Source organism: Prunus dulcis, chromosome 3, assembly GCF_902201215.1.
Source record: "Prunus dulcis chromosome 3, ALMONDv2, whole genome shotgun sequence".
Classification (NCBI taxonomy): Eukaryota; Viridiplantae; Streptophyta; class Magnoliopsida; order Rosales; family Rosaceae; genus Prunus; species Prunus dulcis.
This window is the reverse complement of record NC_047652.1, coordinates 22,150,597-22,175,381: the sequence shown is the minus strand read 5'-3', so window position 1 is coordinate 22,175,381 and position 24,785 is coordinate 22,150,597. Positions and strand designations below refer to the sequence as shown.

The 24,785-nt window shown below is 36.6% G+C and overlaps 4 protein-coding genes across 5 annotated transcripts; 1 reads left to right on the top strand and 3 right to left on the bottom strand.

Annotated features, from left to right (window-relative positions):
• Positions 1 to 3,817: 3,817 nt before the first annotated feature.
• Positions 3,818 to 6,014, bottom strand: LOC117622274 (homeobox-leucine zipper protein HAT7-like). Its single transcript, XM_034352882.1, has 3 exons — positions 5,603 to 6,014; positions 5,065 to 5,471; positions 3,818 to 4,518 (listed from the first exon to the last, which is right to left on the bottom strand). The coding sequence occupies exons 1-3, from the start codon at positions 5,721 to 5,723 to the stop codon at positions 4,126 to 4,128; spliced, it is 921 nt and encodes a 306-aa protein (XP_034208773.1). The 5' UTR covers positions 5,724 to 6,014; the 3' UTR covers positions 3,818 to 4,125.
• A 5,724-nt stretch (positions 6,015 to 11,738) lies between these two features.
• On the top strand, positions 11,739 to 13,980 carry LOC117620594 (uncharacterized protein At5g39865-like). Its single transcript, XM_034350710.1, has one exon. The coding sequence runs from the start codon at positions 12,348 to 12,350 to the stop codon at positions 13,707 to 13,709; it is 1,362 nt and encodes a 453-aa protein (XP_034206601.1). The 5' UTR covers positions 11,739 to 12,347; the 3' UTR covers positions 13,710 to 13,980.
• Positions 13,981 to 16,508: 2,528 nt separating this feature from the next.
• On the bottom strand, positions 16,509 to 20,023 carry LOC117623480 (binding partner of ACD11 1). Of its 2 annotated transcripts, XM_034354475.1 has the most exons (6): positions 19,818 to 20,023; positions 18,814 to 18,941; positions 18,064 to 18,139; positions 17,748 to 17,858; positions 16,888 to 17,287; positions 16,514 to 16,712 (listed from the first exon to the last, which is right to left on the bottom strand). In XM_034354475.1, exons 2-6 carry the CDS (start codon positions 18,927 to 18,929, stop codon positions 16,654 to 16,656), a joined length of 762 nt encoding a protein of 253 aa, XP_034210366.1. In that variant the 5' UTR covers positions 18,930 to 18,941; positions 19,818 to 20,023; the 3' UTR covers positions 16,514 to 16,653. The 2 variants fall into 2 exon arrangements, with proteins under 2 accessions (XP_034210364.1, XP_034210366.1); XM_034354473.1 differs by having other exon boundaries at positions 16,509 to 17,287.
• A 3,029-nt stretch (positions 20,024 to 23,052) lies between these two features.
• LOC117621258 (transcription factor PRE6-like) lies at positions 23,053 to 24,566 on the bottom strand. Its single transcript, XM_034351628.1, has 2 exons — positions 24,161 to 24,566; positions 23,053 to 23,526 (listed from the first exon to the last, which is right to left on the bottom strand). The coding sequence occupies exons 1-2, from the start codon at positions 24,278 to 24,280 to the stop codon at positions 23,371 to 23,373; spliced, it is 276 nt and encodes a 91-aa protein (XP_034207519.1). The 5' UTR covers positions 24,281 to 24,566; the 3' UTR covers positions 23,053 to 23,370.
• Positions 24,567 to 24,785: the final 219 nt, after the last annotated feature.

Sequence of the window (24,785 nt, the reverse complement as noted above, 5' to 3'; positions counted from 1 at the left end):
TACTACTGGCTAATCTTCATCTGCCACATCTCTTAAATAACCAGACCTCCAATTCTTTTTCTGAAAAGAAAAAAAAACATTATATTTTTTCTCAAAATTGATGATGTAAATCCAGATTGGATTGTTTTTTTTCTGATAAGTGGTGCTCATGCAGATGCCCAACATGTCGTTTGATTACATGATTTTAGTTTCATTAGGACTTAATTTTGTCTTGTTATCACTGCTAACTAATGTGATAGATAGAGGGATTTGTCTTTCTTTTTTTCTTATTATTTTATTTATGAACTTATTGCTTTTTCTTTTTGTGGTTTGGTTTTATGTTACTAACTTTCTGCCCTTCTTTTTTATTTGCTGTTGAGGACCTTTTTTGCTTTCCTGTCGGGTTGTTTAACTTTTGTTGTTGATTTTGTCAAGCGAGACCAAACGCCACCACGACCAAATTTCAGCGCCACGCGCGCAACACAGATAGATTTCGGCTTTAGCCCTGCATTTATAATTTTATTTTTTTATGAGGAGTATTTACAAGAAGCAAAGCCCAAGACCGTCCTTTTCTTGTTAGTTTTTATTTGGCCCAGATTTTAATTGGGCTGTCTCTAAAAGGTCCAAACGTGTTTCATTAATTTGAAAACAGTAACGCTTAAATACCAAATTAGTATAGTAGATGATATAGTAATGTTTTAATTAATTTTTTATATAGTTAACTCCCTCCAAAAAAAAAATAGTTGGGTTAATCAATGATTTGGTATCTTATTTAGTTTAATGCCATTAAATAGTGCCAATTTCATAACTACTCACTAATTTCCCTTTCTTCTACTCGATTTGGGCTACACTTTTCTTAGGGCCCTTATCCATGGGTGAATCTGGCCGGAAAAGATTATAATGAGAAGTTTAAAGTGAGGAAGCTATTTGAGGAAAGCAATCTCACCATCAACACATGTAAAGAAATCATGGAACTTAAATATTTTAAATATTTTAATGGTGGGATTGGCCTCTTCAAATAGCATCCTCACTTTAAACTCCTAGACTCTCCCGGATCTTGTCACACCATGTTGGAGTTTGTTTGTTATTTTAGGGCTTTGCCCCATTTTACTTAGCTACTATAAGTTTTAAAAAGACTAATCCTCTGTGAATCCTTAAACCATACAAATCAATCTTTCTCTTTTTCTAATACAAGCGATAGTCTAAATTATAAGAGTTTGTTTGATAGTTTAAACTATAAGAGTTTGTTTGATAGGGATGATTAGACTAGACTAACAAAATGCCTACATTTCATGTACATTCAAGGCATAATATGTATATTGTTGTCTAACTTTGAGGATTAAGGAAGACTATTCATAAGAGGTTGATGACTAAAACTTATCCCTCTTAATTCCACCATTTAAAAAAAAAAAAAAAATTAGTCCCCATTCTTCCTCAAAATTAGACAACATTATTCATATTATGTCTTGAATGCACATTAAATGTAGGCATTTTGCTAGTCTAATCTAGTCTTCCCTAACAAACGAGGCATTGAAGGAGATGGAGTTTTTTACACACACACTATCATGGTGTCATGGGAGCTTGAACTTGAGACAATTCGCTTGGAAGTGTTGGCTACAAATCAATCTTTAATCTAAGCATAATACAACTAGAAAAATTAGAAACCCATATTGGATTCTCTGTATGTTGAGTAGCTAACATATTGGATTCTCTGTATGTTGAGTAGAAACGAATTGGAATTGAGTGAAAATATGAAGATACCTGGAACAATGGTTCGAAGTTGCAATTTGAATATCTTTGTTGAGTATTTTAATGAGAATTTGTGGATCTCCTTCAATCTCAATCCTCCAAAACATGCTCTTGCAGGGAAAAAAAAAAAAAAAAAAAAACTATATTATATATGAGCTCGACTGAGGAGATGATAAGCAAACAACATGCATGCAACTGCTCCTGCAAGCAGCGCGGTGTTCAAGGCAATTGGTGCAATTCCAAAATCCTCAATCATCGCCTGCTATATTATATGTGTTTGCTCAAAACCCCTGTCAGCAAGCTCATGATTTATGATGATTTCATGAACCATAAACAATTTTGAGACGCATGGATATCCAAAATGACATGATCATATATCCGATAAGTTCCCTGCATGCTGCAGAAACTCTGCTCAATTTCATCCCCAAATTATTATAAGTCTCTCTTTTGTGTATGCTCAAATTTTGTGCAGATTAATTATAAGTCTTGCTTTCGTGCTAGTTTAAGCCGCAAGGGAGAGATTACAATAACTCAAGGGTTCGATTCCTTCCAATATATATAACAGTAATAAGAAGGAAAAAAATAAAATTTGATGATGAGGGTATGGAATTAAGATGTAGGGTGTCTCGCAGCTGAATTTGAAACATGTGACGAAACAGGATTCTTATGATCTAACTGAGGGAGACAAAAGCCTGCAGATTCACATGGACTGTGTACAATTGGGCCTCTTGTACTTGAGATATATATATATATAACTCACTCTGTAATAAGAAGGCAGGCTGGGGTTAATGCAGTCGAACACGCATATATGCCTGAAAGGTTGTTGTACGAAAGTCCCAAGGTTTTTTTGCTGAAATTTAACTATTATTACAGCAGGTAACATATATTATTATTTATATATATAGTTTGGCTAGTCAGTGATTGACTGTTGTAACTTTTATTTGATTAATTAATTTGATATGATCAATTCGGTCTCCTGAACACCAAGCTGGCCATTCAAATTCCTATCAAATTCTGTTAAAGCAAATGATGCACTAGATCACGACAGTACTTCTATGGTGTATAACTTAAAACATATATATATAGTAAAGTGGCTCATTGTAGTAACTCACCATTGCTCTCACTTCTAGTATCGCTTAAGTCAAATACGTAGCATAATATATACTGGGTAATGTGATCGTTGAACTTGACACATGAATAGTTTGCTCTAATACCAATTGATTGTGGATGGAGAGATAACTCAATATCATTTAAAGTATTAATATATTTTAATTTCCCAACATGAGACAATACTCTCAATATTTCATTTAAACATTTATTTTGAAAAATTGTTCTAATCTGGATGTGGTCAATTAATTAGTAATGTTACTCCCAAATGCTTGTTTTGTTCATATGATAAAGAATTGAATGTTGCTGTGCTATGTTTCTTGTTTTCTACACAGATATGCACAGGGGGAGAGAGAGAGAGAGAGAGAGAGATGGTGTGTTTGAAGTTGAATGATAATAGGATATGGTGGCAGTAGATCACATGGATATATATGCTACAGAGAGAGTACACAGTTAGATACTCTCGATTGTCAGAGGGAAATTTACAAACGTCACCTTCAAAAGCTCAAATATATATTTACAGTGACCATTTCCTAAACCCCTCCACTACTTGATTTGTTTTCTTCTTCTCCCACCTCTCTGGCTTCTTTCTACTTGGAATGTGTGCTCAGAATCTACCTCAACCCTCTTCTTTTTTTCCCTTCTTAACCTCCCACAGAGATTTTTCTCACAGTTTCCTTTAAGGCTTTAATCTTCATCACCTCTCTCTGCTACATGAAGTCAGCTTTTTTTCTCATCACTGCAACTGACTTCACAGAGCAATTCCATATATAGAAATTGTTTTATATTACTACATCATGATTCCAAAGCAACAACAACAGTTTTTTTTTTCTTTCTTTTAAATGAAAATTTGCAGGGAGAGAATCCTTTTGATATTATTTCATGTCCCATATGCTGAATGCCAGAGCTGGAAATCCACTCACTTAGCACATGTACTTGTATATCTTAATTTAAATAAAATATTTTAGCACTGCTCTTAATATGATCCAACCCAGCAAACTAATATAATTAGCACATAATCCACTAAAAGTATGGGATATAGAAACTTGAAAGTGTATTATTCAGAGCCAATCAATTCCCCTACTGGTTTTCAGCCCAACTGATGAAATTGATGAAGCATAAATATTGAACTCTGTACATCAATCAAAATCTGCAGCCAAAACTTGAAAATTAATAATTAAAACTCATAGGAAAATTTCCTAATTGTTTAATTGATTACTTGTCTGATCATTGAGCCTTGGCAGAACTGGATAATGGGTGCTTGAGAATAACCTGAAGCGGTTGGTTCAATTAATGAAAGTGGTGCTGCTCAGGCCATGGCCAATAGCCTTGCTGCTGCTCTTGATCAATTCCATTGAACATGCTGCACAAGCTTTCATCTTGAATCATTTGATCAACTTTGAGGCACTGAAGATCTGATCTTGATGATGACCCTTGGAGGAGTTGGGTTATGCTTGTAGGTCTGAGGGAGGATGGGAAGAGGTTTTTTCCATTTATCTGCTGGGAATTAGATGGTGAGCTGTTGGTTGTTGCTGGTGTTCTTGAAATATCTAGGTTGAGATGATGATGATGATGATCTGAACTGTTCTCACTTCCATTGCTCCAAGAACCCTGATCAGTTTCTTTCTTGAGATTATTATTAAGCCCAGCTTCATTTGAATCCTTGCTTTTCATAGACAATAACTGCAGCATAATTTGAACCCAAGCAATCAAGATTAAGTATGAAATTGTGATATTAAAAACTGATGATGATCACTCTCAGATGCAAGGTCTTCCATTTCCAACCAATTAATGAAAAACAAAAATGGAACTTTTTGAATATCAAACATATAAACATTAAAAAATTGCAAGCAGGTAAGCAAGTAAGTAAGATTAATTAAAATACTTTTGTTCATCAGATGCACATCTGACAGACAGACTGACACTGATTAAGAGAAATTAGGGAATATTACAATGACTTTTGGTAGTAATTATATATTTATGTGCATTGGATCAAGAGCTCCAGCAGCCACTGGAATTAAGATGTCCTGGTAATCATAATGCACCATAATCCATGCTGATCCTATGGATATTATTTATAATACCAAGTTAATTAATTAAATTTTGAAAAATTAATTATCATTCTATCTACTTCAAACTGATCTTGTGTAAATCCCAGGAGAATCAAGCGGGAGGGAGGAAGGAAGAAGAAAACCAATCTGCAGTGGAAGGAACTGTATGAAAACTTACCTCAGCCTGAAGCTTGTTATTGTGATCCTGAAGAACATCATTGTCAGCCTTAAGTGCATCAAACTTTTTCTTCAAGACATCATAGTCTTTCTCCAATTGCTTGGTCTTCCACCTGGCCCTCCTGTTCTGAAACCATATGGCAATCTGTCTTGGCTGCAGACCAAGAGCTTTGGCCAGCTGCATTTTTCTCTCAGGCTCAAGCTTGTTCCCCATCTCAAAGCTCTTCTCAAGAGTCTTAACCTGCTCAAGATTCAGCCTTTTCTTCTTCTCACCAATCTGGGATCCATCATCAGACAAATCATCCTCTCCTCCTCCATGCAGTCCTACTTCATCATGATGATGGCACTTATTGTTCTCAACACCTGAAAATGACAGTGATCTCTTCATCATAAAAGGCACTCCACCACCTGCAAGACCCCACACCAAACCACACAAATAATTAATTACACAAATAAAAAGAACCCATGATTTGCTTCCAAAGTATATGAAAATAAATATGAAAAGGAGAGAGAAAGAGAGAGAGGGAGAGAGGAGAGACCATGGAAGTGCTGAGGTGGGCAAGAGGGAAGGTTGTTGAGGGAGGAGGAATTAGCAAGGTGGAGGTCAGGATCTTCATGGGTTTGGAACATGAAACTATGACAAGGTGGGAAGGCCATCATGTCAATGGTATGAATTCATGCAGCAAAAGAATGATGTGCTTGCTTCCTAATAGGCTAATAGGTACTCTCTGCTTTTTGACACAAATTTTATAAGGAAGGGCTTTAGATTATGTTCTGGCTCTCACTTTCATGGTGACAGGGCTTTCAGAAGGACAAGGGGATGGGTGAGATGGGTGCACAGACTGAAAGACAGCGATTTTTAGGTGAGAGAGAGAGAGAGAGAGAGAGAGAGAGAGAGAGATCCATATCCTAGGATGGGTCCACGAAAGCTCTCCCTCTAATATTATACACAAGTTCTCTCTCTCTCTCTCTCTCTCTCTCTCAATATACTAAGAAAGAAAATCATCAGCTGGGGTTAACAAAAAATAATGCCACAGACCAAATGAGAGTAACAAAAAATAATTTAAAGGAAATTAATTAACGGGAATTATTGTAAAGCAAAGAGATTAATTAATGAAAATATTATTAGTGGAAAAACAGGGCAACATGAAAAATCAAAGACTTCATCCCTCCCACATGCATCGAAAGATCACATCATGTGTGATGAGGAAACTAGGCAACATGAAAACCCAGAATCCAAGGAAAGAAATAGTGGACAACACAAATAGCTAACTATATATGTTTTTAGTCATTCAAATAAATTAACATTCATCTTCTTCGTGGACCTTGCATTATCAAATTCATTCATTCATTCATTTCGGGTTTCTGGCATTTGCTGGAGAATTTTGGTTATTTTGGTATCAAAGTTATATGTAATATTATATATGAGCTGTTCTTGTGTCACCTCGGGATTTGAAACATAGTTACTATAAAAATTCATTTTAGCATGGTATATTTGTATAAAAGCCAACAAGTTTTAACCTCAAATGGATACATGGTAGATATTTTAATAATAAATAAGTAGAGGCAGTGGATAAATATAAATAGGCTCATCTGCTTTGCCTAGTGCCTATAAGAAACACTAATCTGCGTAGGGTGATTATCTTAATTTGTAGACCTATTAAATTATGAGATTCCATGTTGGTTGAAATTAGGGCATCTCTCCCACTCCTTAGCGCCCTCATCCTCAGGTTTGAAAGCTTAGCAGATAGGCTTTCAAAAGGACAATGGATGGGATTTGTATGTGTCATTTAAGACCTACCGCTATAAGTTTGAGAGTATGTGTCTATATTACAAGAGAGAAGAAACGAAATTAAGACTTTAGATATATGTGTAAATACTTTTAACCACTTGAGCTATAAATCTTTTTTTTTTTTTTTAAGTGAAGAAGGGGGGAATAGATAGGCAATTGGTGTGGGTTTTGTGGGGCGAAGGAATTGGAGCCTACAGATGTACATCCTTGGGCTGGCCTACAACAAAGCTCCTCTTACAATCACATGCCTTTATTAGAAGTTTAGAGGGTACCCCCCCTTGGGAGTAGGGTGGATCCATGTTATTCCTTTGTTGCTCACTTAAAAAATAAATTAAAGAAAGTGGCTCTGAATCTTCCCCACATGGCTCCTGTTTCCATGTGCCCTGCTTCAACTTCCCTTCCTCTCTTCCCTTCTTTCTTTGTGATGGGGATTCTTCAACCATCATGTTGTTTAGTTTAATGCTTCAAATATGTTAACTTATGGTGCTTCTTCTATTCTCCAACCCATGAAATATTAATTTATTGCTCATTCTCTCTCTCTCTCTCTCTCTCTCTCTCTCAATTGTTCACTTCTGGTTCTGGATACACAAACTTTTTAATCATATCATTTAATCTGATGGGACCCTTTCATCCAATGTCACAAAAAGAAAAAAAGAAAAAAAAAAAGACTTGATCAGTTGGCATCACAACAAGGGTATCCAAGTGAATTCAGCCTAAACAGGTGGGGGGCGGTGGGGTACCCTTAGATGGGAAAGAAAAATAGACATATTTGAAAGCTTATTCTGATTTTGCATCCACTAATTAAAACCAACATGAGAGAGAGAGAGAGAGAGAGAGAGAGAGAGAGAACCAGTATAACAAACACAACTTGGAAAAATAAGGAAAAAGTAGATCATTCTATTTTCTTTAAAAGAAAATTGATAATTCATGCACAGGACCAGAATGGATTTGACTGTATGTATAGGAAGATTTTGAGATTCCATAAGAGGCTAAATCTTCTGGTTACCATGGGGGTCAAGAAAAATTTCAGGTACATCATCTTCACAAAACAATGTGCAAAGAATTAAAATGTAATTCACCTCAATTCTATTACAAAAGAAAACGAAGATGAAACCAATTCCATTCTACTAGAGAATACGAAGCACATTTTAGTCCATCTAAATATGCTTTTATAAACAAAAGATTTAGGGACTTAGTCAAGTTCGTTAGAGCGGATGTACTCCCCATTCTGTATCCGAATTCGAATTCCCCTCTCTGTAAATATCGTTTGTATATAAAAATGAAAAATTAAAGATCTAGAGCAGGCTAGCAAGAAGAAAACCAAATTAAAACTCAAAAATTAGAACAGGCCCAGGCCCGAGTATCAGTTTGAACATTTCTTGTTTTGGTTAAAAGTTTTGGCCTCATTATAGCATTTCCGCAAAAGTTTAAGCACATTTATGAGCATTTTACGTCATATATTGGGCTAGCATCAATCTGGCCTAGAATTCTAGAATTATCCCTAAAATGCCCTAATTAAAAGCCCAGCTATATCAGGCTTCACGTGGGCTGGTCTAAAGGTTATCTTGATGGCCAATCAAAACTGATAACCCCACCAAAAAACAAAAAAACAAAAAAACCCTTACCAACAATAATATTAGAACAAATTTAGTAGACGTTTAGTATCCTATTCAAATAATAAACTCAAAAACTTTTATTTTTCTTAAAAATGAGGAGTTCTTAAATATATTTTTAAGATTCAAAAACTTGTTTGGTATACAACTTAAAAACTGTTTTCAAATCTTAAAAATTTGAGACCTTGTGGGTTGTTAGAAAAAAAACCTTAAAAAACATATATTTTTTGTTTTTAATAATTAGGGTGTTTTTCAGTTGTTCTTGAGTTTGAGTTTTTAAAACTAGGGCTACCAAACTGGTTTTCTTTGTTTTGGACTCAAATTATATTTTTGAGCTTAAAAAGTTGGATTTAAGTTGAATACCAAACATGCCTTTAATTTTTAAAAATATAAATAATATTTTACTTTAATATAATCTAAACTAGGAAAGGATAGATTCGAACTCAAGTGCAGAGCATATCCGCTCTAGCTAAAAACGAGTAATTTTTAAAATTATTTCGTTGAAGAGTAATTGAGTTATTCTCCCAAAAACGATACACATAAATTTATTGAGTAAATCCACCAAAAACGATGGAATTGAAGAATAAGAGGTCAAAGGTACCAATTAGGAAGGATTAAGATGAATGAACTTTATCTAAACAGCAACATGCAACATTCTATACAAACATTATTGTAATGCAATTTGGGGGTCCAAGACACGTGTAAACAGTTGGTTTGATTGTTATCTCAAAAATTAGATCAACTAGATAGCCTCAGCCATCCGATCTAGCTCCAAAATGTCTACCCCGAAATTCAATTTTCCCCAAAAACACATTATAAAATATTTTATTATCAGGCCCTGGTTTACTAGGAGGATAGTGGAAGGAAGCCATGAACTTAAACAAGAAGCACAACTCGGCAGACAAACATTCCATCCAAGAAGCCACTCACCCACTCCATGATTTCAAACCCACACAAAATGTGGCCAAGTTCACTAATTTAATCATTATAGTTAATTAATTATGATTCTTTCTTTCGAAATGTGTTTACTATTTTAATCATTTATATATATTCTCGGACTTATAAATTGTTTATCCAAACTCTCTTATTTTTTCCTTTCCTCTATTTCTGTTTAATGGGAGTGTCATGCACGTCAATTGCATGTTGTTGCTAGCATCAAGTTATGTTCGCCTTATTAGAAATTGTTCGTGTTTATTGAAAAACGAATACGTAATGATGTTGTTAAAAATCTATCAATAATATATCAATACATTTTTTTAAAGGAAAATAATACAGACACATTATTGATTTTTCATTTTTAAATAAAAAACAGACGTACTTAATTGTACTAGTCAACTTACTGTTCCGGTAGGTACCAAAACCTTAGCTTTTAATTTAATTTTGAAGCATAATGAACTGCATCCTTGTTCGGTTGCAGCAATTATGAAAAGCGATTAGGTTTACAAATTTATACTCGATTGGCAATACTGTGGTGTTGGAAACTGCAAAGAAGAAGTGTCCACGTGCCATCACATGGACGGTGCTAAATCACCATGCCTGTGTAATAATTAGAGCCAATCCCCATGCACTGGTCCTTGCTGTAAAATTAAAACAAATTCCCTCGCAATTATGGTGATACCATTATCATTTCTTATTCATTTATCCAAATCTCCTTAGGTCACGTTTGGTTCAAAAAAAGAATTCGAGAGAAAATTATTTATTGTGTCATTTTTTAAGGGATGAGAATTGGAGATTCACTTCTCATATTTGGTAATCTTAGAAAAGTAACTAAGAAATACCACTTTATTTTCTTTCACATGTCTGGTTTGTGTAGGAATGTAAAACAAAGTTGATTTAATTTTTCAATTATACCCATATGAAATAAATAAATAAATAATGTATTTAATGCTATATTGTATTTCTAAATTGTTAATGAGGGACAATATGGTTAAGAAAAACGTGTATATAATGTTGGCTCATTTTTCTAAACTTTTCCATGAGGAGGAAAACAAAACTCAAGGGGGGAGAATGGCTTTTTTTCCCCTTACTTTATGAGGATTATAGACTGAACTAGTAGTCTGATAGGAAGCTGTTCACACTCAATCTCTCGCTCAATCTAGTCGAATGAATGAGAACGGAACTCCCTCTCCATGTGCAATGCAACGATTTTTTATGCTTGAATTTACCAAACATCGGAAAGCAATTGATTTCCCATTCCTAAACCTCATTTCCCATAAATCAAACGAGACCATAGTGTTTGACGAATAAACAGAAAATACCTTTATCATTTCTTATTAACTTTCTTATAATATTCCAATGTGAATATTTTGTAAGTTCATATATTGAATTCATAATTCAACCAAAAAAAAAAAAATTTCAGTAGCCACAAATGGTCATTACAATAACAGAGCGATTTAACATTAATATTAAGACAAGATGCGCCTCCACTAACGATCAGCAAGATCGAAGAAACTATAGCATAGACATCTAAATTAAGATTGCAAACTCAAAACAATCAAATAGAGATAAAACTTGAAAAAACCAAGTCATATGGGTTTAGGGTTTAGGGTTTAAAAAACGAAAACTGAAGTTTTCCCAATATCTTGTTTCTTTGAGAGTCCATAAGAGATTAGAAAAACTAATTAGCAAAAATAGTCAGCGACACCAGAGTCAGAAGAGCTAAAAAGTAGAATCCGCATAACCGAATCAGACTAAGCTAAAGAGTCGACCTCTACCATGGGGGTCTTGGAGAAGTTGTTATTTTATACAAACGATAGTCTAAACTATAAAAAAGAGAAAATGTTAAGGTTCGAATATGAGACCACTAGTCTACAAGTCAAAGTCATTTCCTATGGGACTATACCCCCATTGACAAAAGTTATGTTCTATTACTCTATTATTAGAGGGAATTGTTACATCCTTCATATCAGTCATCGTAATTTCAAATTTACAAGAACACATGGGACCACAATTCCTCCGCTTAAATTAAATCACACTCTAAGCCTAAGTCTAGCAGCGAATGTTGCTACCCTCGTCCGACTTCAGTCTTCTAGAGCCATTCAAGCAATAAATCCCGCTATTTGATTGTCCATTTTTCTTTTTTAAATGATCTAGTGGACTATGCAACTACTATTTCCTTCGTTTAGCCACCAAAAAAAACAAACACTATTTCGTTGACGTTACATTTTGTAATATATACATATATTATTGGTTTTTTCTGGTAATTATTTTAAATTATTTACCAAGTAAAAGACGTATATATTTACACATTGTTTTTGAGAAGGTGGGTTCTTGCTTCCACAACCCCGGTTGCAGTTTTTCATTCTAGAGAGACAGAGAGTGGGAAATAAAGAAATGGTCTTCGCTCTCATTATTTGACTTTTGTATTGAAATTCCGTATTTTCTCACAACTTTATTCCCTTTTGTTATTGAATTTCAATTCGTTGGCCTCTGCCTCACGGACTGCAAATTCCAGGACCTCTGAAATCCGCTCCTTCGTCTTCTTCTCAGCCTTCCTTCCTTTGTCGTTTTCTCGCAAGGCCTTTTGCAGATTGGCTCCTTGATGGTCTCCTTGACGTCGTTGATGATAATTAATTCAAGCCAATCCCCCAACTGGGTTTGCGCAGTTTCGAGCTCTCTGCCTCATTAATGTGAGTTTCAACGCTTTCGTTTACCCCTGTCTTTGTCTCTGTCTCCCTCGTTACTAAAATAAATGCATGAACAAGAAGAAAGATTCCTAACCCAACAATTTCCCAATTCATTGGATCTTCAAACTCATCAAAACAACCCAAGAATGTTCTTTTATTCCGATTCCCAAATCCCATATCAAAATACCCTTTTGATTGTTTGATCAAAGTCTCTTTGTTTGAATCAAATTGGTGGGTTTTGCGTTTTGGGGTGATGGGTTGCGCAAACTCGAAGCAAAAGTCACGATGCCGGCACTGCCAGAGCCCCTATTCTCCAGTTTCCCGAAGCTACTCAATGCACGTCCACCACCCACCTCAAACCAAAGGCGATAGCTACCATGTTGTTGCCCTCACCTCCTCCACCTTGGGCTCTCTCAAGGTCGATCCCTCCCTTCAAAGCAACCACCACCTCGAGGCCAAGAGATTTGCTAATGGCAATGATCACATCGACAAGGAGAACATAATTGGTAACGGTCACAAAACTCATGAACATGGAAAGGAAAATGTGCAGGACAACAAAAAGGAATTTTCAATGGGACTAATCGAAGCGAAGACATGGTCTAATATGATCGATCAGAAAATCCCAAAAATTGTACCCAGGACACCAATCAGGACACCCCCGGGCGAGCCCGAGACGATCAATACTTGGGAGCTAATGGAAGGCCTTGAAGACATAAGCCCTTTCAGGTCACCAGCTCATCACCTTCGGAGCTTCTCTTTTGATGTTGTTAGGAGCCCAAGTCCAGTGCCCATTTCCCCCGCTGATCGCCCCAAATCAAAGCTACACGAAAACGGTACCGTGTCACCTAAGCCCATGTGGCTTCATTTCACAGAAGACGATCGTGTGAATTCCAATTCCTTGATCTCTGACTTTGATCCCGAAGTCATTTCCGCGTTCAGAAAATCGTTATCGGAGCTCAAATCCGACGACGACCCTTTTCATTTTTCACAGTTGGGTGTCCAAAAGCAGCCGGCTTTGGCCTGCAATGGCGTTGTTACAGAGTACGAATGTGATGCAGTACCTTGTGGCAAGGTAAAGGACAACAAGGACAGGGACAGGGTTGTATTGTACTTCACGAGCCTCCGAGGTGTAAGGAAGACGTACGAGGACTGTTGCCATGTGAGGGTGATATTGAAGGGCGTAGGGGTCCGGGTCGATGAGCGAGACGTTTCGATGCATTCGGGGTTTAAGGAGGAGCTGAAGGAGCTTTTGAAAGATGGGTTCAGTGGGGTTACCCTGCCCAGAGTGTTTCTGGGAAACAAGTACATTGGTGGAGCTGATGAAATTCGGCAATTGCACGAAGATGGGAAGCTCGAGAAGTTGCTTGAATCTTGTGAAAGATTGGATGGTGGCGGCGCTGGAGGTGCTGGAGTTTGTGATGCTTGTGGGGATATAAGGTTTGTGCCATGTGAAACATGTTCAGGGAGCTGTAAAATATATTATGAAGATGCTGATCGTGACGAAGAAGATGAAGAAGAAGAGGAGGAAGAAGCAGAGGAGGGTGAGTCGGGGTTCCAACGGTGCCCAGATTGTAATGAAAATGGCCTAATCCGTTGTCCAATATGTTGCTATTAGTTTTCTGTGGCCTAAACACAGGTACTTAGTTTTGACCCTTTTGTTGTGCTTCTTTTGGGTTTCTTTCTTGGTGAGTTGTTTGTTGTACAGTATAGAGTTTTGGTACATTCCATTTCATGAGAGAAAAAAAAAACTGCAATAGGAAACAGTGAATAATGTTTCAAGCAGGCAGAAGCAGGTCCCCTCAACCTCTATGAAGGCTGTATAATTTCCATTAGTTTTGTTTCCAAAGAAGAAAACAAATGAGAAAGCCTTGTATTGTAATACTATATATCCTCTACAAGAATTTGAAGAGCACATATGAAATGCCCTGTATTCTCAGCTATTTGTTCTTCTTTCAGTTGTTGTATGCACACACCACCATAATCTTTGAAAACCTTGTTTTCTAATTGCATGCCACACTTAAATTTGATGCCAATACAGTCACTATAAAAAGAGAAGAATTTGCATGTCACGGGAGTGCTATTTCTAACCAATTACTATCTATCATGTGAAAAAATTATCATACGCAACAGAACGTAATTGATTGGAATTAACAAAACAAAGTTATTCCCGTGCTATACAAGTACTAGCAGACCATCAACTTCTTCCTTTAGGTCTGTTAAGGACACCCAAAAAATCATTTAATTTAGCAGAAAAATAATGTAATTTCTTAAGGGTAGTGCAGAAAGTGCTAGACTGATAGGCTGTTAGTGCTGCGGGCACATCTTTCCATACATGGACGGCTGTGTAATATGTATGTGCACAGACACAGTAGACAGTACATATATTATAGAAGAAAGAAGTGTTAGTTTGGTATGAAATTCAAGTATGTTGTTGACTGATTATATAATTTGTACTCAATACTATTTTATGGTTGTGTTGTGTATTCTATATAGTAGTAGTTGGCTTCAACCATCTCAGAGATGGGAAGGGTCATCAAACATGTTGATGCATTCCAAGCAAATTAGGTGAAGAAAGAAAGAAATTATCAGGGTCAATGTCGGCGAGTGAACAAAATTCGATAGTGCCCTGGTCAATCCACCGTCTTTGGTCTTGACAAGGAAAATACAAGTAGGGCATGAAACCTACTTTACATCCCCAAAAAAAGGCAAACTAATGTATTATTATTTCCTTCAATAAAGTTTCTGAGAAATTAGATTCTACAAATAAACAATTGTCCTCTTTATCTAAAGCTTTGATTAAAAAAGACTTGAAATGTCACCTGAAGCTGATGAGTTGGTGAAAAAAAACCAAGGCGCAGACAACTTATTATATATGAATTAGACTTAGACAGGACGGCTCATACCAATTAAGCAAGATACTAGGCAGAATATATTATCATGGCAAGGTGCCATAGACAAATGGTGGTGCCACAAAGGGACATCTACATAATCCAAACTAATGGGTTTTTTTCGGTATCCAAATTCAAATCGGAGAAATCACAATTGGCTAAGTGACACTCTCCATCTTATCAAATCATATCGATTTGGGTTGTTAAAGAGATAGACCCATAGAGGCCATTAATGTGCTATGTGTTGCCCAAAAGGAAAGAGAAAAGGATAAAAGACCAATGAAAACAACTGTTTCTTGTGGAAAACATGTCATTAGTAGTACTGCTGAATAAAAAACAGTCCCATTAAATTTTTTTGGGGTAAAGACATTATCTAAAAGTTGCATTTGGGTTCATTACATATACATGGCTTACACAATTGTGGTCCATCCCTCTGTCTACTCCACTTGGGTTTTTTTTCTTTTCTGTTATATGTTATAAGCGTACATTAATTTAAATTACGAAAAGGGGATTCGAACTTGAATTTAAGGGGATGAACTCACTTCCTTGGTTAACTGATCTAATCCACAGTGTGATCCAGCACATTGTCCTTCACTATTTTTCTCTCTTTGTAAAGGGAGACTGAAAGATGTTCAAGTCTATTCATATAATGTTGTTGGATCAATATCAATATTTTTGGTTGCCACATATTCGGCTGGTTCTCTGGAAAGTGATAGCCATATGAAAAAGGGCAAACCAGTTCCCAGCCTTTTAGTTGTATAATATAATTTCAATGATGGGACTCTTACACCGCCATGTTTTACAATATACGTTTTCCCTAACACCAAACAAAGCGTAGAGGAGAAAGTCATGTGGATGCTTTGTCTGCTTTTGTGCGTTCATAATCAGTAATGGGCATAAAGCTAGGATCTCACCAACTAAAAACCCTTCGGTTAATCAATCTTATTGAGTTGAGCATGTCATGAATTAAGGCATAAACCCCAAAAAAAAGAAAAGGAAATAAAAGGTAGCTTTCTAAATAAAGCTGGGATCTTATCAACTAAAAGCAAAACAGTGTTATTGCCGTGCTCGGAGCTGAGCATTAAGGCATATACCCAAAAGAAGAGGCAAAAAGGTAGCTTTCTGAAGATACGAATTAGCAAATAGCAGTCTAGAAGATGTGCAGGGCACTGGTGGTTGGCTTTAGATGTCGGCCGAAAAACATAATGTCAACTTTAGAACATTACGGGGTCGTTGGGAAGCAAAGACTTGGGCTTGCCGAATAAGTATATACTGATCGGTTGGCAGGTGAAGAACGGCACTATTAATAAAACAAATAAAGAAATTAGAAGTTAGTTAATGGGAGGCAGGCAGTGGGAGTTGTGAAGCTTAAACCTTAATTATGAAAGTAACAACCATTGTCTTTGTTTTATGGTTGAAAGATTAACATTCTGGTTGTTCAAATGAGAGTCAAGCCATAGTTGCTGATCATCCAGGGAATGCTTGCCTTCCAAGACTGGTCAATGAGATGATATGGTCAAAGCAGATAACATGGTCAAAAGAAAAACCAGCAAGATTGTTTCTAAACCATTTTGAAAGGCCATCTATTAGATCACAATTTACTTCAAAGCCTATTTATTTGCAAAGAAAATTTCTAGGACATAAAATAGACAAGACAAATGTGAACGTTGGTTATTTACTGGTATGAGAACCCAAATCAGCTGCAGCTTTGCTTGCACGAGTCAATGCATCTGAAACCCACAGAGCTCCCTTGGCAAAGAAGCTGCTATTGACTAGAGCGCTTCCTGCTGCCACAGCTGCTTCCCCAGCAAAGACATAAAATAGACAAGACAAATGTGAACGTTGGTTATTTACTGGTATGAGAACCCAAATCAGCTGCAGCTTTGCTTGCACGAGTCAATGCATCTGAAACCCACAGAGCTCCCTTGGCAAAGAAGCTGCTATTGACTAGAGCGCTTCCTGCTGCCACAGCTGCTTCCCCAGCAACTGTGGCTGCTACCACTGCTGCTGTTCCAGCAACAGTTGCGGCCGATCTGGTGATATCAGAAACATGGAACTTCTCGTCTGTGGATTTAACAACTTCCATGCCTGCATTGATTTTCTCAGTGAGCCCAATTCTATTGCTTAGCTCATAAACCTTGGCTGCTGCAGTAGCTGAGACTTGATGGGACTCGTCGAAAGCTTTGGCCTTTGTTAATGCGTCCTTGCCCAAAACATATCCCTTGGCTACCATTGTTTTGACAACTTCCTGAGCAACTGTTATTGCTTCTCCAGGAGTAGAAACGAACTCACTTGTGTGAAAAGCCTGATAATGTTATACAAGATTTAAGAAACAATGAAAAGTTTGACTAGCAATTGAGACAGTCAATTTGATAATTAAGCCAGGTTTGGATAATTAAGTGGTACATAACATTCAAAATTTTCCAAAGTCACCCTTAATCTCACCCCCACCCACACAATCTCTTAATTGAAATCACGTTAGAGCTTCTAATTTTTCTGAAAGTAAATTTTTGGAAAAATAACGGTTGTTTTTTCTTTTCGCCTTATTTGGGCCTGGATAAGAATTTTACTGATATTTTAGTAGAGTTTAAGCCTTTGTTCAATTGTCTGAAGGGGGCCCAAGACAAGGCTTTGCTTACCTTTGGGCCGACCCTTTGCACATTTGATCCAAATTTTCTATATTACCGTCTTTCTAACTTCTAGTTGTGTAAGCTTGTACTGTAATTAACCTTCAACCAATCCAATCCAAGTAGTAGGTTGCATACCATTGAGCTAGTGTTGCCTTCAGGGTTGTATGGATTGTTCCAAGGATCAGATTCATCAATATAACTTCCCCAGCGTGTTATGGATACACATTGGTCTACAATGCTAGCTCCCTGGAATTTCGAAACAAGGACGGAAAGAGAAATTAGTGAACAAACAATGTCAAACATCCGGGGCATTCTGGGACTAAGGTTCATCCTTGGATTTAGTTCAGACAAGGCATTTCAACTCCATATGAAAAAGTGATCATTTTGTTAAAGCAAAAGCAGTCAAAAGTTATGAATCACCATTTATCATAATTCAGGGAACGCATCTTACGCTGAGCATCACAGCAGTTTGTAGAGCAAATGCATCTCTGAATGTCACATATGCAGTGCAGGCATATTCACCAGATCTGTTCCCAACAACAAAAGCATTCTCCCAATCAAATACACATTCATTAAGAAATTTCAAAGGAATGAATGAATCGGGTGAAATATTGTACAACTCATGGAAGCATATGACTTATCATATTCGATCTTTAGGACCTGTTGTCTCAGTTTTGAAGATTTCTCATGACAGATGCTCAAATTTTTCCTTTGTTCTTTTCTTCACAAGCATGTTTTTTTTTTTTAGCGAGAGCAGTCAGTTATCAAATGGGAATTGACTGAATTACTAAAAGTAATTCCACTGTTGTTCATGCAAACTAAAGTTTATGATCCCATTGCTATGGTGAGGCCATTATGAATATGAAGATTCCGTTCACAGAAAACACAGCAATGAGCACACCTGATAGCCAAAATGATGACTTCTAAACTTGTGGAAAACCGAAATTATATACCATTGTTTATGATGCTGACTTCTATTTCTTTAATTACTTAATTCTAGATTAAAAAAAGTTAAAGAGGCTTCACAAAAGGCATTTTTCCTTTTGACCTTCTCCTTCTGACCAACTCAATGAGTTTATGGTGGACAAACCCCATATATAATCATCACTAAACAATCACTTTCCAGATTCAGTGCAAAATAAAAAACAGAACAATGGAATCATTGTCAGTAATTAAAAGCAAGGGAAGAAGAATTCTATACCTGATGACTTCAACATGCTCAACTGCACCACAATGACTGAAAAAGTCATAAACATCTTGCTCAGTAGCTTTAGGGGATAAGCTTGTAACTTCAGCAGTGTAACCACCAGGGTACATTTTCCTGAAACCCTGGGAATAAAAAACTGGATTGAGAGGATACTAAAAACCGGCTTATAAACATAAATGGTCATCTAAGAATCATTTGGTTCGTTTTGGTTGGAATCATAATAGCATTTCATAGTAAGGTTTGAGGACTAAACGAAAGGGATAAGGAAAATATCAGAAATAGATAGAAGGCATTATCATGTTCGAACAAGCTTTGCTTGCATTGCACATGTAAGGATCATCCATACGCCATAGGCCCATAACCCTCAGTGGTCCCTACATCAAATTAAAAGGAAAAAACAGAAGAAAAGACAATTGGATGCTTCTTCTAACATCTAGTGAAACCATGAAGTTTAATTCCAATCCAATGATAACTTGAATACATCACCCTTAAAATAAAAGTTAAAAACTTGAAACCCATCTAAAGTCAGATACATTCCAAGGCAATTATGCAGTTTCCCTGCATGATTCTCAGCCACTCTTATAAGAGGCCCTGCATTAAGTGGCTATAAAACAGCATGTTCTGCGCATCAATTAACGCAGCATTAATATGCACAATTTCGGATTATAATTCTGAAACAAAGAAAGAGAGGATTTTTCACCTCAGAACCATCATAGAAACACAGTCTCCTACAAATTCCTAAGAACCAATGTCAACTTGTATTATAAGCATCAAAGAAAGCCAAAGATAGTGGGAAAGTGACAAACTTTAGACACAGTGCTAATGTCTTTTGATTAATTGGCGCGATTAACCAAGTCAAAGCCACTTGATGATTCAGTCATTGATAATTTGGAAAAAAAATAAACGAATTTGAAGCTAATTTGATAATGGGAACTAAGTGAACTGAAAAACCCAGATAGAAAAGTTTGTGAACTTGAGAAATATTACAGTTTGCATACCTGTTGTCGAATTTTGAGAGCGTTAGAAGCTCCAATGAAGAAGAAGAAGAGCGTGGTTTTGAACTGTCGTTGGAGGAGCGTGGCGTGGGGCTTATCCCTTTAAGCCGCCGTCGGAGATTTCTATGATCCGAGTGGCGGGGAATCTAGTTTTCAGTTAGGATGAGGATAATCATAAAGGTAAAAGGGTCCTTTAAAAAAATAATAATAATGAAAATAAATAACAAAAACAGGTAAAGGTTGCTGCACAAATGAAATGATTCAGTAGAACGGTGGCGTATTGGTTAAGGTCCAACCGCCTAAACACTCAGAAGACAAAATTAGTGAAAAGCCCCGCGAAATTATAACTTTTTCATACATGCCCCGCAAAATTAAAAATGGTGTGATTTTAGAAAGTCTTAAATATCAGAAATTAAGGCGCGCACTAAACATTGTTGAGCTATTTCTTATGTTTATGTGTCATACTCATTATGATGTTTTTTTTTTTTTTTCCCCAAAGTTCTTAGATGACAAGCAAACATATAACACCAACGTCAATTAGTTGTTGGTCTAGTGGTAATTATCCCTACTTAGTTGGAGGTGGTTCAACTTACATACAATGGCGGAATCATGAATTTTTATAGGATTGTGCTTAAAAACAAATTTGGTATGAAAGATCTATTTAAACAATGAAAACCAAATTATTTTTTTGGGTATGCTAATTAATACAGTGAGAACCATAAATAAAACATATATCATTAGTAATATATAAACAAGAAAAGAGAGAGAATAAATAAAAAGAAAAAAGAAAGGAGAGAGAAGAAAGAGAAAGAAAAGAAGAAAAATGAGAGAGAAGACAAAAATGATAGAAGAAACAAAAGAGAAAAGAGAAAGGGGAAGGAAGGAGGAACCCATTTTTGAGAGGAAGGGAGGAAGACAATGTTTTGGGCTTGTTTTTATTTATTTATTTCTTTGGTCAAAGTTTTGATCGTACTTAATGGACCAATGCACATATAGGCCCATTTTGAAAAAAAACAGAGCAGTACTGGAGCTCACCCTAGGCACCCCTGGCTCCGCCCTTGCTTACATGGGACGATATACCTTTATAATGAGTTAATTTGGTATATTTTTAGTAACTTGTTGTGGATACATATGTTGGCCCGTTAAACATCAAAAACAGTAGACGGAGAAAACAATTTGAACAAGATAAGAAACTGCGTAACATGCTCATATGTGGACTCATGACTTGCAATGCACACTATGATCGTGCTTCGTGATGTATCTAGTTGATGGTGATGGTGATGGTCTGGGGTTAATGTGATGTGGAGAAGGGAGAATTCTAGTTGAGCTTTCCACGAGAATTTGAGGCGTCTCTGAGAGAGGTCGATGGTTTGACGAATATGAATATGAATATATAGTCATGATCACATGCATAATGACTTCTCATTAACTTAAATAGACGATGCATACGCCTTCCCAATTATATAACTAAGCCGAGTTCTGTACGTACATTCCAAGTTTTTCTTGCGATATTTTTTTCTTCCTTTGTTTGTTAGCAATCAAACAAAACTAGTTCCTTGGTTTTGTGAATAATTTGAATTAAGTAATGGGATGTTGCGTAAGTATAAAGACAATCTCCTCGATGGATTTCATAAATGTTCCTTTTAACGTTGACAACCTTTGCAGGTTGATTTAATTAGTGTCTTCATCATGTTTGTTGAGCGAGGGAAATATCCTTTAAACCCTCTCCTAATCATCCACATCTGCATCTGACATATACTGTATATATTTGTCATCTTACAGCTAACAGTTTCTAGACGACTCCCTTCGATGAATGGTCAAAGTCATATATATATTTCCTTTTCAGATATATTGACCTTATCAGGGTGTAAGCAATGGTTGTTAGCTCATGCCTCTTGCATGCTTCTAAATGGTCCTGGATTCAAGTTCTTGTGGTACCACTTTACACTTGGGGCCTATTGCTTGACTAAATGCATAACAAGTAGGAAAATATAGATGCATCTATGCATGTGGAACTCTGGTATGAACTGTAACATTCATATGTGGAGACGGAAGTTATTTTGGATGGCAAAAGAAGCAAAAAGAAAAAGAGTGGTCATCCATAGAGTTGATTGCCTAACATAATGAGTGGTCCAATACAAATAACTAGCTATAGCTAGTCCATGTTCTAAGGATATAAAGTTTTCCGGGGAAACGAAAGGATACAAATTCATGAGGTAAATTTACTCCCAGTTTATACTACTGTCCTGCCCAACTTTGACATAGGTTAGGTCGATCCCTATAGATGGATCGATGTGGTTCATGTGAAAAATTAGGTTTTTGTCAAAAATCCTCATAGTCAAAGATGTGAGCGTTATTATGCATCGTTAATAAGGATGCCTCTCAAATAAAATTGTTACGAGACTGCATATACATATATGTATATTTATCCTGGGCAGTACATGTTCATACGGACTGGTGAACGAGAATGCTAGCTGCATGGGCATGTGGGCAAGATTCTTTTTGGAAGGCAATGCCACCATATCAGCTGTAACTGTAAGTCATGTTGACGTTGTACATAATTCGACAAGGGACTTTTTGGAAGGCAATGCGACCGTATGGCATATATATAAAGTTGTTTTCGTCCTCACACAAACACATGTCGACAAACCTCATGAGAAAAATACCTTACGGAATCCCTTATGATGAGGACGTAGATAGATGCCTTATTCATACAAACAGAAACGGGAGTTTAAGGGTTTCGAATATGAGACCCACTGATCTTTTAGGCCAAACATACTTTTTTATTATGGTATATATGGTATGATCCCATTGACAATATCCAATCTAGATTATTAAGATACGTACGTATGAGGATAAGATAATATATTCGATATCGATCCACATACTTTTTTTCTTTCTTTCTAGAGACTAGCTAGCTAGAGTTTGTATGCCAATTAACCAAGATGATTTGCAGCCCTAATTTAATCTGCACATCCAAATCCACTCTGCATAGTTCGAATCGCTGGCCCTATAATAATTATTTTCACGTGAGTATTTGGTGGCTGTTGTGCTGACATTTTGTGACTTGTTGGTTTGGCCACTTTGATCTCCCTGTGTCACGGTCAAGAAAAATGTTGGTTTATGATATTAAAACTGGCAAGCTAAGTAATAATATTCCATGCAAATGGTTTAACCCAAGTGGGTAAGTGGGATAAGTGTACTGTGCAAGAAAGAGATTATTGCAGATATAATTTTCTAGTTTCAATGAAATGAAGCTAGCCTAGCAAGTGCATAAAGACTTGCTATAGTAGTCCAAGTCCTCCTTAATTTATTAAACAAACTTGAATACATATTACTAGGCCCTCGCTCTAATTAACAACACAGGACAGGACAGGACAGGACATCTTTAAATACATACAATACTGCTGAGTACCCTGGCTAACTGGCCTTGTTTAATAATCGGGTGACCAGATAACCTAGATGAACACAATTTAACTATATAAATTCATCATCAAAACACAATTATATATAAATATATAATTAAGGGTCTGATGATCATCATGTAGCTGATCATCTACTGCGTAATCAAGCTCCTAATTATGGCGGCCTCCGGGCTATCAGCATCAATTGTCGAGAGTAGTTGAGAGAGCCGCTCACTTAGGTCGTCAACCTCTCTGTGTAAGTTTCTGATGTAGCTGCAAGTCTCTTGTAGGACCTTAGATGCTGATACCTGCAGAGCTTGCACGACATGATATCAATCAAAAGTCAGATCTCAATTAGCGCCACAACTACTGGCTTTCTAATATTTCTACAACAAACTTTTCACAAATTATTACGAACTCTCAACTATCTCCTTGAACTATACGATACATATAGCTTAATAAATTCTTCACCTTCTACATATATATATGACCACACATGCCACATGACACATAATGAGGTTTAGTGGTAAACGGTCCAACTCCAACTCCAACCATGACATTGTTTAGTATATTTTGGTCAATAAGAAACCTATATATTTTGTCTAGGTCCTATGGAAAATGTAACAAGTCCTTGATGTCCGGGTCAAGTTTAGACTACTCGAACAGTCCAAATTGACTACAATATTACAAAGTGCATGTGGTGCATTTACCATGATATACCCTAAAGTTATTATTATTTCTTCCCCACAGTTTCCATCTACCTGCACTTGGGTTGTTAGAAATTTTTAACCCCAATTATATATGATATATGATATATATATATATATATATATGAAACTGTTAATCGCATTCTACAAAAGGCATGCACTTCTCATAATTACTCACTCATTTATTGTATTCTAAAAGATATATGATATATGAGAGAAAGAGTAGTTTAGTTACCTTGTCGGAGCGCCTATCACGAATCTCAGGAACCAGTTGGCGCAATTTGGAGACAAGTTCAATGATTTGGTCATCTTTGATCGTTGGAGTTCCAGACTGCCTCGACCTTCTGCTAGACATGATCTCTAGCTATATATCTACACTGTTAGCTACAGCTGGTTTTAGAGATCGATGATCAGACTGGCTACGGGGCTTTATATATTAATATTAATATATATACATATATAGCTAGCTGGGAAGGAGAAATATTAACCTAAAAGAGGTAAGTGGCCACGTACGCAAGAGCCAATTTGTGAGGAAAAAGTACTCGAGAGGAGGAAAAAGAAGGAGAAGAAGTAGATCAAAAGGAGGAGAAGAAGAAGAAGAAGAAGAGGAGCTAGTAGCAGAAAGACCAAGTACTACAAGTCCTATATATATATATATATAATAAATAAGATATATGAATTTATAACCCCAGACAGCGAAAAGAGAGATGTAAAGAGAGGAAGGACCACAAGGGAAAACGAGCAGAGAGAGAAGGCGTACAATAACTTAGACAGCGATGTTGGATGTGCAGAAGACAATTGCGTTGGAGAAAGTAGTGTACTAGACCTGGTATTTTAAGCGAGAGAGAGAGAGAGAGAGA

What these genes read in the sequence shown, in the direction of transcription:
- LOC117621258 (XM_034351628.1), bottom strand. Translation starts at nt 24,280, where the DNA reads ATGTCTAGCAGAAGGTCGAGGCAGTCTGGAACTCCAACGATCAAAGAT. An exon ending in GTGATAGGCGCTCCGACAAG is followed by an intron (nt 23,527 to 24,160) that starts GTAACTAAACTA and finishes CAAGCTCTGCAG; the next exon opens with GTATCAGCATCTAAGGTCCT.
- LOC117622274 (XM_034352882.1), bottom strand. Translation starts at nt 5,723, where the DNA reads ATGATGGCCTTCCCACCTTGTCATAGTTTCATGTTCCAAACCCATGAA. An exon ending in CCCACCTCAGCACTTCCATG is followed by an intron (nt 5,472 to 5,602) that starts GTCTCTCCTCTC and finishes GGGGTCTTGCAG; the next exon opens with GTGGTGGAGTGCCTTTTATG. An exon ending in ATAACAAGCTTCAGGCTGAG is followed by an intron (nt 4,519 to 5,064) that starts GTAAGTTTTCAT and finishes ATTATGCTGCAG; the next exon opens with TTATTGTCTATGAAAAGCAA.
- LOC117620594 (XM_034350710.1), top strand. Translation starts at nt 12,348, where the DNA reads ATGGGTTGCGCAAACTCGAAGCAAAAGTCACGATGCCGGCACTGCCAG.
- LOC117623480 (XM_034354473.1), bottom strand. Translation starts at nt 18,929, where the DNA reads ATGTACCCTGGTGGTTACACTGCTGAAGTTACAAGCTTATCCCCTAAA. An exon ending in AAACTGCTGTGATGCTCAGC is followed by an intron (nt 17,859 to 18,063) that starts GTAAGATGCGTT and finishes TCGAAATTCCAG; the next exon opens with GGAGCTAGCATTGTAGACCA. An exon ending in AAGGCAACACTAGCTCAATG is followed by an intron (nt 17,288 to 17,747) that starts GTATGCAACCTA and finishes TAACATTATCAG; the next exon opens with GCTTTTCACACAAGTGAGTT.